This window comes from Amborella trichopoda, chromosome 12 (genome assembly GCF_054954075.1).
Source record: "Amborella trichopoda isolate Santa Cruz 75 chromosome 12, AtrichopodaSantaCruz75HAP2 v2.0, whole genome shotgun sequence".
NCBI classification, from domain to species: Eukaryota; Viridiplantae; Streptophyta; class Magnoliopsida; order Amborellales; family Amborellaceae; genus Amborella; species Amborella trichopoda.
The window spans coordinates 47,823,502-47,837,764 of record NC_142347.1 but is presented as its reverse complement, the minus strand read 5'-3'; the positions used below and the strand labels follow the sequence as shown (position 1 = coordinate 47,837,764).

General features: G+C 37.4%; 2 protein-coding genes across 3 annotated transcripts; one reads left to right on the top strand and one right to left on the bottom strand.

Moving 5' to 3' along the window:
- The first annotated feature begins 1,448 nt into the window (after nucleotides 1-1,448).
- On the top strand, nucleotides 1,449-8,595 carry EMB1793 (LYR family of Fe/S cluster biogenesis protein). Of its 2 annotated transcripts, XR_966708.3 has the most exons (3): nucleotides 1,449-1,935; nucleotides 2,813-2,909; nucleotides 7,942-8,595. XR_966708.3 is itself a non-coding variant. In XM_006845635.4 (2 exons), exons 1-2 carry the CDS (start codon nucleotides 1,487-1,489, stop codon nucleotides 2,823-2,825), a joined length of 462 nt encoding a protein of 153 aa, XP_006845698.2. In that variant the 5' UTR covers nucleotides 1,449-1,486; the 3' UTR covers nucleotides 2,826-3,073. The 2 variants fall into 2 exon arrangements, 1 of the variants encoding a protein (XP_006845698.2); XM_006845635.4 differs by lacking the exon at nucleotides 7,942-8,595 and having other exon boundaries at nucleotides 2,813-3,073.
- Nucleotides 8,596-9,060: 465 nt separating this feature from the next.
- On the bottom strand, nucleotides 9,061-12,954 carry LOC105420758 (Tetratricopeptide repeat (TPR)-like superfamily protein). The gene has a single exon (XM_011625643.3). It carries the CDS (start codon nucleotides 11,873-11,875, stop codon nucleotides 9,473-9,475), a length of 2,403 nt encoding a protein of 800 aa, XP_011623945.2. The 5' UTR covers nucleotides 11,876-12,954; the 3' UTR covers nucleotides 9,061-9,472.
- Between the last annotated feature and the right edge of the window lie 1,309 nt (nucleotides 12,955-14,263).

Below are 14,263 nucleotides of genomic sequence, written 5' to 3'. Positions count from 1 at the left end.
ACCATGTTTAGGGTTTCCATATGGATAGAAGAACTTGAAGTGCATTTGAAAATGGGACACATAAATGTGCTTATTCTTTGTAATGATTTTTCTATGGTATATTGATCGTTCAATTGAATATTTGGAATGGTTCTTCTGTGATATCTGAATTTAATAGGCATGGAGACCCAACCTTCAATTATGCCTTCAACTTCAACTAACAAATGTATTTCGTATAGTTTTTTTTATATAATTAATTAGGAAATATAAATAATCGTATAATGAAATTGCTATAAAATGGTTGGGCTACTGTATATATTTGATTACATTTTTGGACTGCCTAAACTATTTTTCTTGGTTGACCTATTATAGATGATATATTGGGTTCTCGTTGAAAAAATTAATATTAACCCCAAATACAAATTTTTCCATCATCATCATCATTTTAGTCTTTTATCAATTAATTAGGATCAACTACATGAATATTGGTTTTTTAGCCTTTTTTCAATTAATTGGGATAAGCTACATGAATATTGGTTTTTCATTATGCTTTATTAAATGTCATATCTTCACTGAGGCCATAAGTCTTCAAATCACGTCTTTTTGGGTCTATCCCCTATCATTTTCAATCATTCCACTTAAACTACCTCGCACCTCTTAACAAGTGTTGTCCTTAGTCAACGCCACATTATGACCAACCTACCTAAATCTAGTATCTATCATTTTATTGCCTATTGGTGCCATGCCTAAATTCTCTCGAATAGATTCATCTCGAATTCTATCTTTTATTGTCTTGCCGCTCATCCATCTTTTTCATGTATATGTCAAATTCTTTCATGTATGGGTTAAATTGGTCAGTTACTAGGTATTCCGGTTTGATAACTTTCAGGTGGAGGTTTCTAGGATCCCCCTAAATTTCAAACAAGTTACCAAACATAGTACTTTCCAGTATTACAAGCCAGGTCATTCAAATTCATAGGTAGAAGGAACTTCCAAGTTTCATATAACACGAGCTTCCAGTTGCCAAACAAGGCCTAAAAGTAAAACACACTTATAAATTTTGTTCACTAATACGTTTCATTGTCAAAATCTTATGATGGTCTAGATTAAACAGATCTATAAACCCTTGAGAATCTTTAAAAATATGGTCTACGTAAACTTCTAAAAGATGTATTATTTTTTATTTTTTATATTCATATGTCTCGAAATCAAACCAGTCAATTATAAAGTTAAACTTGAAATCCTCTTATTTATGCGTTATAAAGTTTAGATAAATTTTCTCATGTTTTCAATTTATTAGGCCTATCTGCCTGTGAACAGATCCGGTTTCAGTTTACTAGGACTGTCTGCCTATGAACAGATACGGTTCTTCCAGTTCAATAAAAAAGTGCCCTCACCAGTCCGGTCCTGACTACATTGCTTTTCAGGCCATTCGAAATTGTAATGTGAAAACCCAAAACAAACGTTTCACTGAGGTTTGTAGCAGAAGGGGAAGAGGGAGAAAATAATGACGTCTCTGTCAAAATGGAGGAAATTCCAATCTCTCATGCCTGCTTTGAAGAATGACACACTCAGGCAGCTGCACAGCGGCCCCGACACAGTGGAGGAGCTCCTCGACCGGCATCTCGTCAAGAAAGAGACGAATAAAGGCGGCGGGAATGGCGAAGAGGAGGAAGCGGTCCTGAGACAGAGGCTCACGAGCAGTAGAAGAGAGGCTCTGAGCCTCTACAGGGACATAATTAGGGCGACAAGGTTCTTCTTGTGGCCTGATCAGAGAGGGGTGCTCTGGCGCGACGTGCTGAGGGAGAATGCTCGTCGCGAGTTCGAGGAGGCGAGGTTTGAGAGGGATCCGGAGGTGATTACACGGCTTCTTATCAGGGGAAGGGACTCCGTGCATAATGCCCTTGAGAAGCTCGCCGAGAAGCACAGGGTGATGCTTGACAAGGATCGGGACCAGTAAGTCTCTCTCTCTCTCTCTCTGCATTTTATAATTCTGTTTGTTTTTTGTTTGTGAATTTGCCATGGGAATGATGTCTTTCTCTCTCTCTTAAATTTTCAAGTTTTTTTAGCTGTTAATTTTGAATGTAGATGATGATTCACTTTTTTATTTTTAACATTTGGGGAATGCTTATTCAGTTCAAATGTTGTGGTTTAGATGGCTCTTTCACCGCAAATTGGATTGTTTTGCATTGTTTTATTTTTCCCTGATTCATTTCTCCATCCAATTTCGTCGTACTTTCGCCACAAAATTCAACTGCTTGCATTTTTTTATCCTTTTTTGTCTCCGATTCTTTTCTCCACTAAAATTTGCGACTCTAAGCCCTGCAAAATCCAATTGCTTGCATTTATTCATCTTTTTTATTTTCCTGATTCATTTATTCATTGAAGTTGCAAGTTTAGATTTCCCATAGCATCTGAGAATATGCCAGAATCCCCAAGTAAACATCTTGTTCCTGCCCCACCATTGTTTTTCCATTTCATATCCTTGATTCATTGAAGTATTGAGATCTGTTGCTCCATATAAAGTGTCTTATCATTTATTTTTCGTTTTTTCTCTTTTCTCCTTTTCAAGTTTGTTCCTCACCATTTGCTGTTTTAGATGTTTCAACAAGCCTAAACATGAAAGAAAAAACAATGTCAATCCTTTCCAGATGCATTTGGTTGAAGTTTGTTGCCTAAGTGGCTCCATTTCTGTGATATTGTTGTTGTGCTGCTGTTGTGGCTGTTTATAAATCTTTATTGGTGTCTCTTAAATGTGACATGTTTATTTTTAGTTAATGTGATATCTAATTTGGAATAGCTTAACTGATAAGCTCATTCGTGAACATTCCAGGCAAAGGAGGTAACTTGCTGCATTCCGTTGCAAGTGATGACTTGTGCAGGATCATGTGGATAATGATGACTTCAAATTGTATACAAGGATGTGTATGGTATACCACTATACCTAGAATCGGAATGCCTTAGGCGCCTTTTGTGTGATGCATGCAAATCTCACCAGGGCTTTGCAGAGATCGTTATTATGTAACATTTCAATGGAGTTTGTAAAGTTCCAGCTGTTACAATATTCTTTAGCTTATATATATCTCTTAACAAATATTACATTTTTCATTTTTTTTGAAGAAATTAACTTTTTGTGTTAAGTAAAAGAGATGCACAGATTGCTATTGGAATTTGGTATGCATAACTGTGTTGGGTATAGAAGGTTTGTACAAAAAATGGGTAAAAGGTGAAACAATCTATAGGTCTTAAGGCCTATGGATTGCGAGCTTTGTGCCTGAAGCACTGTCTTTCATGAAGGAGCAGACATTTGTGTTTGCTTCTCTCCACAATTGTCTAGAATGCTGCGTAACTTGAAAATTTCTTCAAAAATGGCTTCCAGTCTCCAAGGGAAGGGGGGCAGATTTGTTTGTTCAGTTAATCACATTCGTAGAATACTCTTCAACTAACACACAGCAAGGCCTGGGCTTCAGCAATGGTGGTGTTGGTGACCCCGATTGGACAGTCTAGGCCGAACAGTTTCTGAAAGTATCCCCAATCTCAGCTAGACTGCAGGTTGCCAGAAGCGCAGCCGTTGAAGTTGAGTTTTTCACACCTGGGGTAGGAGGGATCCAATGAGTGGCCTTGAGATTGTCATCAGCTTAGTCCATAGGAGTTTTTCTCATTGCAGTTTGAAGCCTGTTTTGGAGTATGCACCAAGCTCTTGCTGGTGTGAGCCCACAAAATAATGCTGGCTTTAACACAAACTTTGATCATGTTAGTCTGGGGTTCTTAACTTTTGAAAAGTGCATGTTGTGCCCTAGCCAAATGGTCCAGACTACAAATAGGAGAGACCCCCACCACATTTGCAGGCCAAAAGTTGAGAAAGGGGGTGAGAAGTGGGAGGAGAAAAGGTGTTGTACAGTTTTGGGTGTTACTTAGCCCAACCGAAGTTCTCTGCACTTCACAATGAATGAAATGATGGTCTCTTGTTTCCTCACTGTCCTTACACATGATGCATCTGCTGGGAAGGTAGATTGGTCTCCAAATTTGTCATTTGTGAGGGCTTTTCTGGATATGACAATCCAATTAAAAGCGTCAACTTTAGGTGGGCAGGGAGAAACCAGGTTCTAGATCCAAGTGCCAGGTTCAAGTTGAGGTTCAGGTCCGCATAGGAGGATACAAAGACACCTGTTGAGGAAGGGTGCCATACAATTTTTTCTCTTCCAGATTGGTGGATGAAGTGGGGCTTAAGGCATTCCAGCAAGACAACAAGATCCAAAAACATCGTTATTGATGTTTCTCCTAAACCTCGGTAACTAGATAATGCTACCATCAGGCGACTCGTATGTCTGGGAGATGGGAACTCCTTGATCTGATGCTAAGATGAGGACGTTTTGGAAGTCAACCAACCTCCAGGGATCTCTCACTGCACCAAGTATCCTTCTAGAACCTGCTGCTTCTCCCTGTTTTGCTGGTGGATTTGACATGGCGTATCACCAAATGTCCAAATCTAACATAGCCCTGCTCTTTTAGCTTTACACGCAGTGTCCTACATTGCTAGATAAAACTTATGTGAGTCTCTAGCACCAACCCACATGAAGTCCCACTTTCGACATCATAAAATGCTCACAATAGCCGCTAGCATTCAAAAGAGGGATAGGTGATAGATCAAGATATTTGAGAACGTAGAGGAGTCTACCTTTCCAGGCTGCTAGTCTGTGATCGAACCTCAAGACAACTCCATCCCTTCAAGCCTTTCTAGCTACATCCAGGTAGAGAGGTAGGTCCAGGTTTTTGTTGAGAAGGGAGTCTGTGTTGCACCCCAATCTTCTGGGCAATGCCAAAGCGATGCCTGGGAGGGACACATACAGCTATCAGCTTGGTTGTGGACGTGCTGATTTTTAAACTGGTTGAGATCTCAAAGCACATGAGAAATAAACAAAGGTTATCCATTCGCACAGGGTTGGTGCGCATAGGACTAAAGTTTATCTACATATTGCATCAGGGAGTTTGCAGGTTTCCTCCTGGAAGAGGAGAAGCCTTGTAACTGATTTGTAGTCCATTTAATTAAATGGATGGTTTAGAGGGATGCTGATATAGACATAAAGAGGAATGTTCATTTTTTAAATCCGAACCAATGATGTAGATAGGATTAGGTTTTATATATATTTTTTGTTCATTGGGTTTGGGTAGTTGAAAGATGCATTCAATCACAGAATGGATGAACAATTGAGATGGGTGTTATGAAACAATTGCTTTGAAAGTCTGGTGTTTTACAACCCTCTATCTTACATGGTTTGTAGTCAAGCCTTTGTAAAGGGTAATTAGCTAGTTCAATTGTGTTCTACCCTGTTACCTTGTGATAATGTTAAATCTCATGTGTGGTTGTGGTAACTTTTCACTTTCTATGGAGGCGTATTGGTTCTTAATCCTCAATAACCTTATGACTTTGTTTTTATTTTAAGACTTATCGTTCTATTATAATTCATTCTTGGTCATGATTAAAATGTAACCAGTGGTTGCATGTGAGGATAGGGATGTTTGTACTGCAAGGAACTGAATATGAAGTTCTTTTAGAACTGAATATGAAGTTCTTTTCTCATTCTGTTTTTCTGTTTTGTTTTTTGTTTTTGTCATTATCGTTTGTTAGAAACTCGGTCTGGTCCCATGGTCGATATGTTTGCTTGCTAATCCTCCAATAATGGCATGGTTCAATGGGTATGCTACAATCTACTCAAATTTTGGTCTAGTGCCACGAGAAGTCCTAGTATTTGTTCTATTTGGACCGCACACAGAAGGTTTCATACTTTCATCTGCATCTGAAAGGTCGATCAAATAGTATCCCTAAATGAAAGTTGCCATGTTTTTAATACATTTTTCTTAATCTAACTGATAATATCTAGATTTGTTCGACTTCATATTTACTTGACAGTAATGGAACCATTTAATTTTCTCTGTTACACTACATCAGGTTTCATTTGGCAGTGGGGTGCAATGGATCCCAATATTGATGTTATATTGATTCTATCCTGCACATAATCATCTTCCATCCTTAGAGACCCAAATTTCCAAGTTTCTTCAAGAAATTTGTGTTCGGTCAACAAGAGTCAATGGCCTATTCTTTTCTCCAATTTGAAAATCACAATCGGATAAGGAATTTGCCCAATCCGGACCAGGAATTGGTCGAGACCGAACCTGTTTTGGGAAGGGCTTGGTTCCGGCCTGGTCTCGCCTTAAAAATCCCCCTTTATATCTTTTTTCCTTTTTTAAACTTTTTTAATGTTTCCTTTGGTATATTAGTAAATCATAACTTGTAAACCTCTCTTTTAATTTTTTTAATTTTTTATTTTTTTATTTTTGGATTGCCGATTTGAATGGATCTGGATTGGCAATCTGGCGATCCGACACAGAATTGGTGGGTGGACGATCCACCCTACCGATCCTTTTTTTAAAAAAACACTGCCACTTTCTATCAGGCATTGAGCTAGGATTCAAATCATGAATGGAAAATGGTTTGATAGGGGTGCAGCCCTATCAAAATAAGTAAAACCGCACCTCATAACTCATCGAAATTGCAATTCAAGCATTAGAAAACCTTTACATCGATCAACTTGGCTTGAACATTATGATTATGAAAAAAAATAGAATTTCAAGCTCTAAAAAAAGTATATATGGTACTTCATCAAAAAAAAATAAGTGTATATGGTAACAAATTATCTAGACCGTTCATTTCGTCCTAAAAGTAAGTGTTAATAGATCCGCAAGATCTGTAGCATTTTATGAGTTTCGAAATTTATTATCGGTGTTGGAAATTGATTTTAAAGCCATCATGGAGATTTCCGTTGCCGAAGGTGCTTTCCGGATGACGATTTCAAGTGAGGCTTTATTTTGTTGTCATAAAGACTAAGACTAGGCCTTATAGAATCCTCATCCTGAATGAATTCTAGTTCTGAGGCCCCTAACCACTGGTACAATAGGATGATTAGCAATTTACATCATGTCTCCCCTTTGATCTAATCCTACTTATGTTGCTTTTTCTAGATTTTGATCTCCCATATTTTTTTATATAAAATTTGAAATGACACATGTATTTCTGTCAATTTAAAATAGTAACTTCGAAAATGCAAATGTTGTAGATAATCTAAATAGTAGTGGATTTGTTTTCCACAATTGAAGGAATACGATATCCTACTATCATCACTACCAGTTTTCTTAAAGCAAGGGACTCAGTTTGGGACTTGCCAGGGTCCTGAGTCCGAGTCAGGCAACTTGGTTTCGGCCAACTTGGTCAGAGAATTTGGCCGAGTCTTGAAACATTAACAATAAAACCTTGGGAACTGGGAAAACTTGGACGGTTCCCAAGGCTTGTGTTCTAGACTTTGTAGGTTGTTGAGCCCTATCAACTCGGGTGACTCTGACTCGGACTCACTGAATTTCGAACACTGATGACTACTTTTAGAATGTGAACCCCAACATTGGTGGAACTCAGCAATTGCTCATGGGATCTTCCTCAACAACTTGGGCCATATTTGCCTTGCATACTTGCACTTGACAGTTTTGGCATGTATCTTGTACATAATTGTGAAACATTTCAGAAATCTTTTGCTTAACAACTGAATTACAAATACAATTTATTTTTTAAATCTAATCAATAGGTAAGTCCTTTGGCCCGTGACTTTACACGAGTGATATGTGCTTTATCACACTTGCAAGTATCAACAACTCACATTTTTGTGTTCCTGCACATGCGCAAAAATATAATTTTCTAATTGTTCTGGAATATATATATATTTGGAATTACTCTGTCTCCTATTTACTTGAATGTGTCAACCTCTTCTGTGGTTCAAAATGTCAAGATTTGTGATTATTGATGTAAGACTTCTGATGCACACTCCCTGCAAGCAATATACTTTTAAGTTGTTCTGATTTGGCCATATCTACTTACATTTACTCCATAAGGTCCTTCATGATTTTGTTTGACAGGGAAATTGGTTTTGAAATGCCCCAAGGATCTTGCAGCGTTTATTTCTGATCATTTGCTCTTGAATCCTCTCTTGTGGACCTGTCATAGCGGTCTTCAATTGACAGAGAATTTCAAACTACTTCTACAAATGTGTGCGTGCACTTTGCTGGTCCTTCCTTTGCTCAAAACCACATTAAATTGTGGATAATTTGACAAGGAAGTGTCTCATCAACTTAGTCTAAGAGTGTTACAAGGACAAATGATCAAGATACTCACCCACATGAACCAAATAAAAGAAGAGAACAAGAAAAGTCTATCTATGACAAGCACTCAAAATGTAAAACTGCTGTTTTACTATGGACACACACAACGTGTATAAATACAAGGGGGCAGGGAGGAAGGGATGATGGAGAGGAAGGGAGGGATAGACAGTTGAAGCATTCAATCAGCTAAGGAATCGCAAACAATGCTGGTGAAATTGTTATTAGCTGGATTGAGGACTATACATTAGGCTACTCATTTGTGATATTTGGCCCAACTTTTGTGCAAGTTGAACTGTTTGTAATTGTACTATGTTTCTTGCTGCCTGGCAGGAAGGATTTATTATGGTTATTTCCTCTCTTATGAGCTACATTAGCAAGATACCAGATGTATATGATGGCTTATTGAATTTCCATTCTATTGACCATGTTCTACTGATTTGATTAAAAAAAGAAAACATGTTTAATTGAAAGTTTAAGTGACATAAGGGATGTTGTCTCTTGCTCGAATCACACTTCTTGTTAAGGTTTTGTTTTCTGGAATCCCCAAGCACCATCTATCCATTCATTAGCTAATTTTGCATTTGTTGTTGGTTATGGGCTTTCCAGATAACAAGTCAATCATATTCTGTTACGGATATGGTATGCGTAACTGCCATGGAGTGTGTTATTTGAGGCTTTCTAAAAATCGGCACCTGCGTGTTTGCTCGACTTGTTGAGGGCTTGAGGCAGTTTGTATTAGTTTTGGAAGGAATATACATCTATCTGCTGCCATTAGAAATATACTGAAAGTCTATTTGCACTTGTAGTACATAAACATAACGATGAATTGAATTTGGGGTTTAAAACCACCTAAACCTGCTGCTATAAACACAGTAATTTAGAATCAATGAAGTATATACTTATCTCATGGAACTAGATACACGGTTGAGTTTTATAAGGAATTGAATATCTAAACGACAAATGCTGATCATAGAGTATCAGCATATTTTTATTTAAGTACAACATTCTGCATAATGTCATGCTTTAGTGGAGAATAGGAGGGGGCTTTTCAGTTTTTTTTTATATCTTGATCCAAATGTATTGTAACAGTCGAGCATTTGAGCTGACTCATATATTTTCTCTGGTCTTTTGTCTTTTTAGATGTGTGGATAGGCTATCTGGGATTCAACCCAGACCCTAAGGGTGGAAACGAAGAGCTCTACACCTTCATTGAAGCTCTTGACCCCAAAGCTAGTCACAATTATTACTTAAGCCTAGGTCCTTAGAAACCGGGATTCTTATTTATTTATTACCAATAATCAGCACAGCAGCAATATCCATCTCTGAAGTGGTGAAAGAGTCTGGGATCCCTCACAATAATCTCTCTCTTAACTTTCTCAGAAATCATCTTTAGAGCATGGTGACAATCTCCACATAACCGAACATTCTTTCTAATAAGGATGGGTGTCCCGATAGTGGAAGAGATCAACCCAAGACTAAGCGCTAACCTTATGCTATGGTTGGTGGGTGTATTTGCTCTTTTCTTCCCTATATCTTGCAGTCTAAACTTGGTCCCTGGGCTATATGCTAATTCACCGATAAGCCTAGACAAAATACCTGACACTCTATAAATTGTCTCAGATTCTGGGTGATCTCTTTCCCCATATAAGAAACTGCAAGTCTCACTGCTCAACTCTACCACATTGCACCCCCTCGTCTTTTCCAACCCTTTCTCTCTCAGTGTCAATCTCACCTCTTCAACATCTTCCCATCTCCCTGCTGCTGCATACATGTTGGAGAGAAGTATGTAGCAGCCGGTGTTGTCGTGATCTAATTTAAGCAAGTTTTTGGCCACACGCTCCGCTAATTCTATGTGGCCATGAAATCTACATGCTTTTAATAGAGATCCCCATATTCTTGGTGTGGGCTTTGTAGGCATCTGCCTGACGAAAATCTCCGCTTGGTCCAGGCATCCAATTCGACCGAGGAGGTCGACCATGCAAGCATAGTGCTCTATCCAAGGGTCAATTTCATAGTCTTTTTGCATCGAATTGAAATGCTTCCATCCTTCATCTACCATACCAGAATGGCTACATGATGTTAAAACCGAGACAAAGGTGCTCCCATTTGGTGTTATACCCATGTTTTTCATCATAGAGAAGAGGTCAAGCGCATCATGCCCATACCCATGGATCCCATATGCCATGATGATGACATTCAATGACACCACATCCTTGCTCTGAATTCCATCAAAAACTCTTGTTGCAAGCTGCAAATTGCCACATTTTGCGTACATATAAACAAGGGAATTCAGGATGAAAGTGTCCAAGCCCAACTCTGATTTCACCACATAACCATGGATCTGGTTCCCTTCTCGGAGAGATGCTATCTCACCGTAGGCTGATAGGACACTTGCAATGGTGGTTGCATCCGGCTCCATAGGAACATGCCATAGGCTATGGAACAGTGCTATAGCCTCTTTGTTTTGCCCATTTTGTGCAAAACCAGCAATCATTGCATTGCAAGAGACCAAGTTCTTCTCAACCATCCTTTCAAATAGCTTTTGGGCATACTCTAACTCCTTGCATTTGGCATATGTGTCCAGCAAAGCAGTTTCCAATACCAGATGGGAGCAAAACTGGTCTCCTTTATTTTCTTTGATTAGTGACAGAAACCCTTTTCTCAGTGAGAACCCATGAATGGATTTCCCTGGCAATAGAGCTTCTATATGTGCACAAGCCGGCAGCAAGTTCACCATAGTGATTGGATCAGGACATAACTTTTCTTGCATTTGCATCTTGGAGAATGAATCAATTGCCTTTTGGGCAAGCTTATTACGAGCATAACCAGATATCAATGTGTTCCAAGCAACCGAGTTTCGCATCGACATCTTGCCAAAATGCCCCTCAGCAGCCCTTACGTCCCTACACTTGAAATACATGTCCAGAAGTGATGTTTCGAGCATTGGGTCTGGTAAAAACCCTAATCTTAGTGTTTTGCAATGTATCTCTTTGCCATAAACCCTAGATTTATCGAGCGTGCTTGCAGGGAGAGCGCAAAGCAGGGTGAACCTGTCTGGTTCGAACCCAAAGAGCTGCATTTCTCCGAGGCACAAAAGGGCTTCATGTCCATAAGCATTGGAAGCGTACCCTGCTATTAGGGAATTCCATGAAACAATATCTCTTTCTGGCATTTCATCAAATACCAATTCCCCAGCGTGCATTTCTTTGCATTTGCAGTACATTGTTATGAGAGAATTGGCAACAAAAAGGGCAGTATCTAACCCTGTTTTGACCAATTTACAGTGGACTTTCTTCCCTTCTGCTATATTAGATAACCTAGCGCAGGCTTTGAGAACAAAAGGGTAGGTGAAATGGTCTGGAATCACACCATTAGATTGCATTTGGTAATAAAATTCAATGGCTTCATGGAAGAATCCATTTTGGACATAGCCTTTGATCATTATGTTCCACAAGAGAGGATCTAAGGTTTTCATACTGTGAAAGAGATGGAGGGCTGTTTCTGTTTGTCCGGAATTCAGGAAAGCGTGAAGGGAGTCAGGAACCGAGAAGTAATTACAGGGTTTGCGACTGTTTTTTGTTGCCATGGCTTGGATTGCAGTTGAGGAGTTGGAACGTTGCCTGTGTTTTCTGGGTATGGAATCTTGAGGGGGGATTGGTTTCATGAAGGGGTTATGAGGGATGATGGCCATGAGGGGTGGACAAGAGAGAGAGAGAGAGAGAGAGAGAGAGAGAGAGATCAAAGTTGTTGGGTTGCTTTGCACTCTAGGGCATTCAAATAGGTTGGTCTTGGACCCTTATTTTTTTGGCGCCAAAGGCTAACAGTCATTCTCTGCAGTTTGTGGATGTGCTGAGGCTATTTCATCTCTCTGAATTTTGGGTAGAGAGAGAGAGTTTAAAATTAAATAAAATTACTGAAATACCCTTGAATATTATAGGAGTATCATAGTTATTTCTTATTTTTGAATTATTTTTTGAAATTTTTTGTAGGTTCATAATAGTCAAAAAGTATGGAATTACCAGATTTTAGCTTAATCCTATGTATAAAAAAAGAGAAATTTGAAATACACTTTATGATCTCAAAAGAGAGACATGAGTGTAAAAATAAAAATATATTGAAAATATTTTTAAATTCTAAAAATCAAGAAGGATTTTTCTATAAATTTATGTAAACCAGTGATTTAAAAATCGGCGAGTTGCAACGGATTCACCCGATTTAAGGAATCGGTTACCTCGTGTCAATTTCAATATAAAATCGGGAACTAGCCGGTTCTAGAATGAAAGTCGCCCATATGGGGCCACATGGAGACATAAGGAGACATGGAGAGTTACATGAGGAGTTAACACGTGGCAACCGTGTCGGTTCTAGAATGAAAGTCGCTCGTATGATGTCACATGGCAAGTCACATAACGAGTTAACACGTTACCGATTTTCGGTTGTTCACACGCGGAAGACTACCGTCACCCATCTGATGTGCGTAGATGGCAACTTCGGGCACACGCGTTCAAACCTTAAGGAACTTACAAATCAATTTATAGAAGCAAAACTAAAGCTTGCTGTAGGATGTGGGATAATTCCCGCGGTGCATTAAATTACGACGGAATTTGGATAAGTATTATTAATGTAAAAAACAATTACACTTGCGTTGATGTGGTGGAGTGATTATCACTTCCACGTTAAGCCTTCGTGTTTCAAGTACGATTCTGTCTTGACACATTTTATTTTATTTTTGTTGACATTAAAAATAAGCAAAAAATAAAAAAAATTTTAAAAAAATTATTTATTTTAAAAAAAATGATTTTTTTTGAAATCTCTTTCTTTCTATTAACAATCTTTTTCTACTAAATTTATTCTATAAATCTAAAAATTATTTTTTTAAAAAGAAATTTATGCCATTTGAAATCTCTCTCTTTCTATTAACAATATCTTTTACTAAATTTATTCTAGAAATCTAAAAAATTAAAGTGTTATTTCGAAAATTAGTATGCATTCTAATAATTTCTAACCAATTTTTTATTTTATTTATTAATTTTTACATTATAAGTCATGTAATTTATTATCTTAATCTAAAAAATTAAAATTTTGAAAACTTAAAGTGTTCTTTTGAAAATTGGTGTGCATTTTAATAATTTCTAACCAAATTTTTATTTTATTTATTCATTTTTGCATTATAAATCATGTAATTTATATCTGTCTTACAGTTCTCAATAATACATTTTAAATTAGATCGTATTACAAAATATTTTATATTTGTTATTATTTGTATAATAAAATAATTATAAAATTTAAACCAACAATTTTAATTTTAGCATATAACATTATAGTTAGTTAGGTTGTAATAAATTTGGATTATAGTTAATTTGTATATTTTTAGGGGATTAGGGTTTTCTGCTAATTTGAGATTGTGATGGTCATTTTTTATCGATTAAATCTGCTCTTTATAGTAGTCCATGTATGATTATATATTTTATCCATGATAATTATATGATTTTTCTTATGTGTGATATAAATGTAATGGTTAACATAAGTTTATACAGAGAAAAAACATATCAATATTCACAAATTAATGAAAAAATTGAAAGTTAACAATGGAGTACCCTCATTTCTTAAGATTCCTAAAAGACAACAGTTATAATTAAATTAATACTTTTTTTGGATTTTTTTAGAGCTTAATCTGATCGAGTCGATCGATTCCCGATCCGAATTGTCCGATTTATCGATCCGGATGGTTTTTTAAATGTCCGATCCGAGACACTGATCCATTTTTTAAATCACTGCTGTAGACTAATTTATTATTACTTTGGAGCTATTATTGATTTTCAGTGGGAGCATATTGTCTATTTGCTCAAGGTAAAACAAGATCTACGATTACTTTGGACGTTACATTTTGGAGTTGACCTCTTTAAACTAGCAAAATCTCAAAAACGTTCACATTGCTCTCTCTCTCTACCTGCTTGAAAGAAACGTCGTCCCAAGGTTAGTCTAAGAAGTATAGTATGGGGGTATAATAAAATTTCCCTTCTTTTTATCGTATAAATTCTGTCAAATACAATTAATTAATTGTATTTTTCCCTTTTAG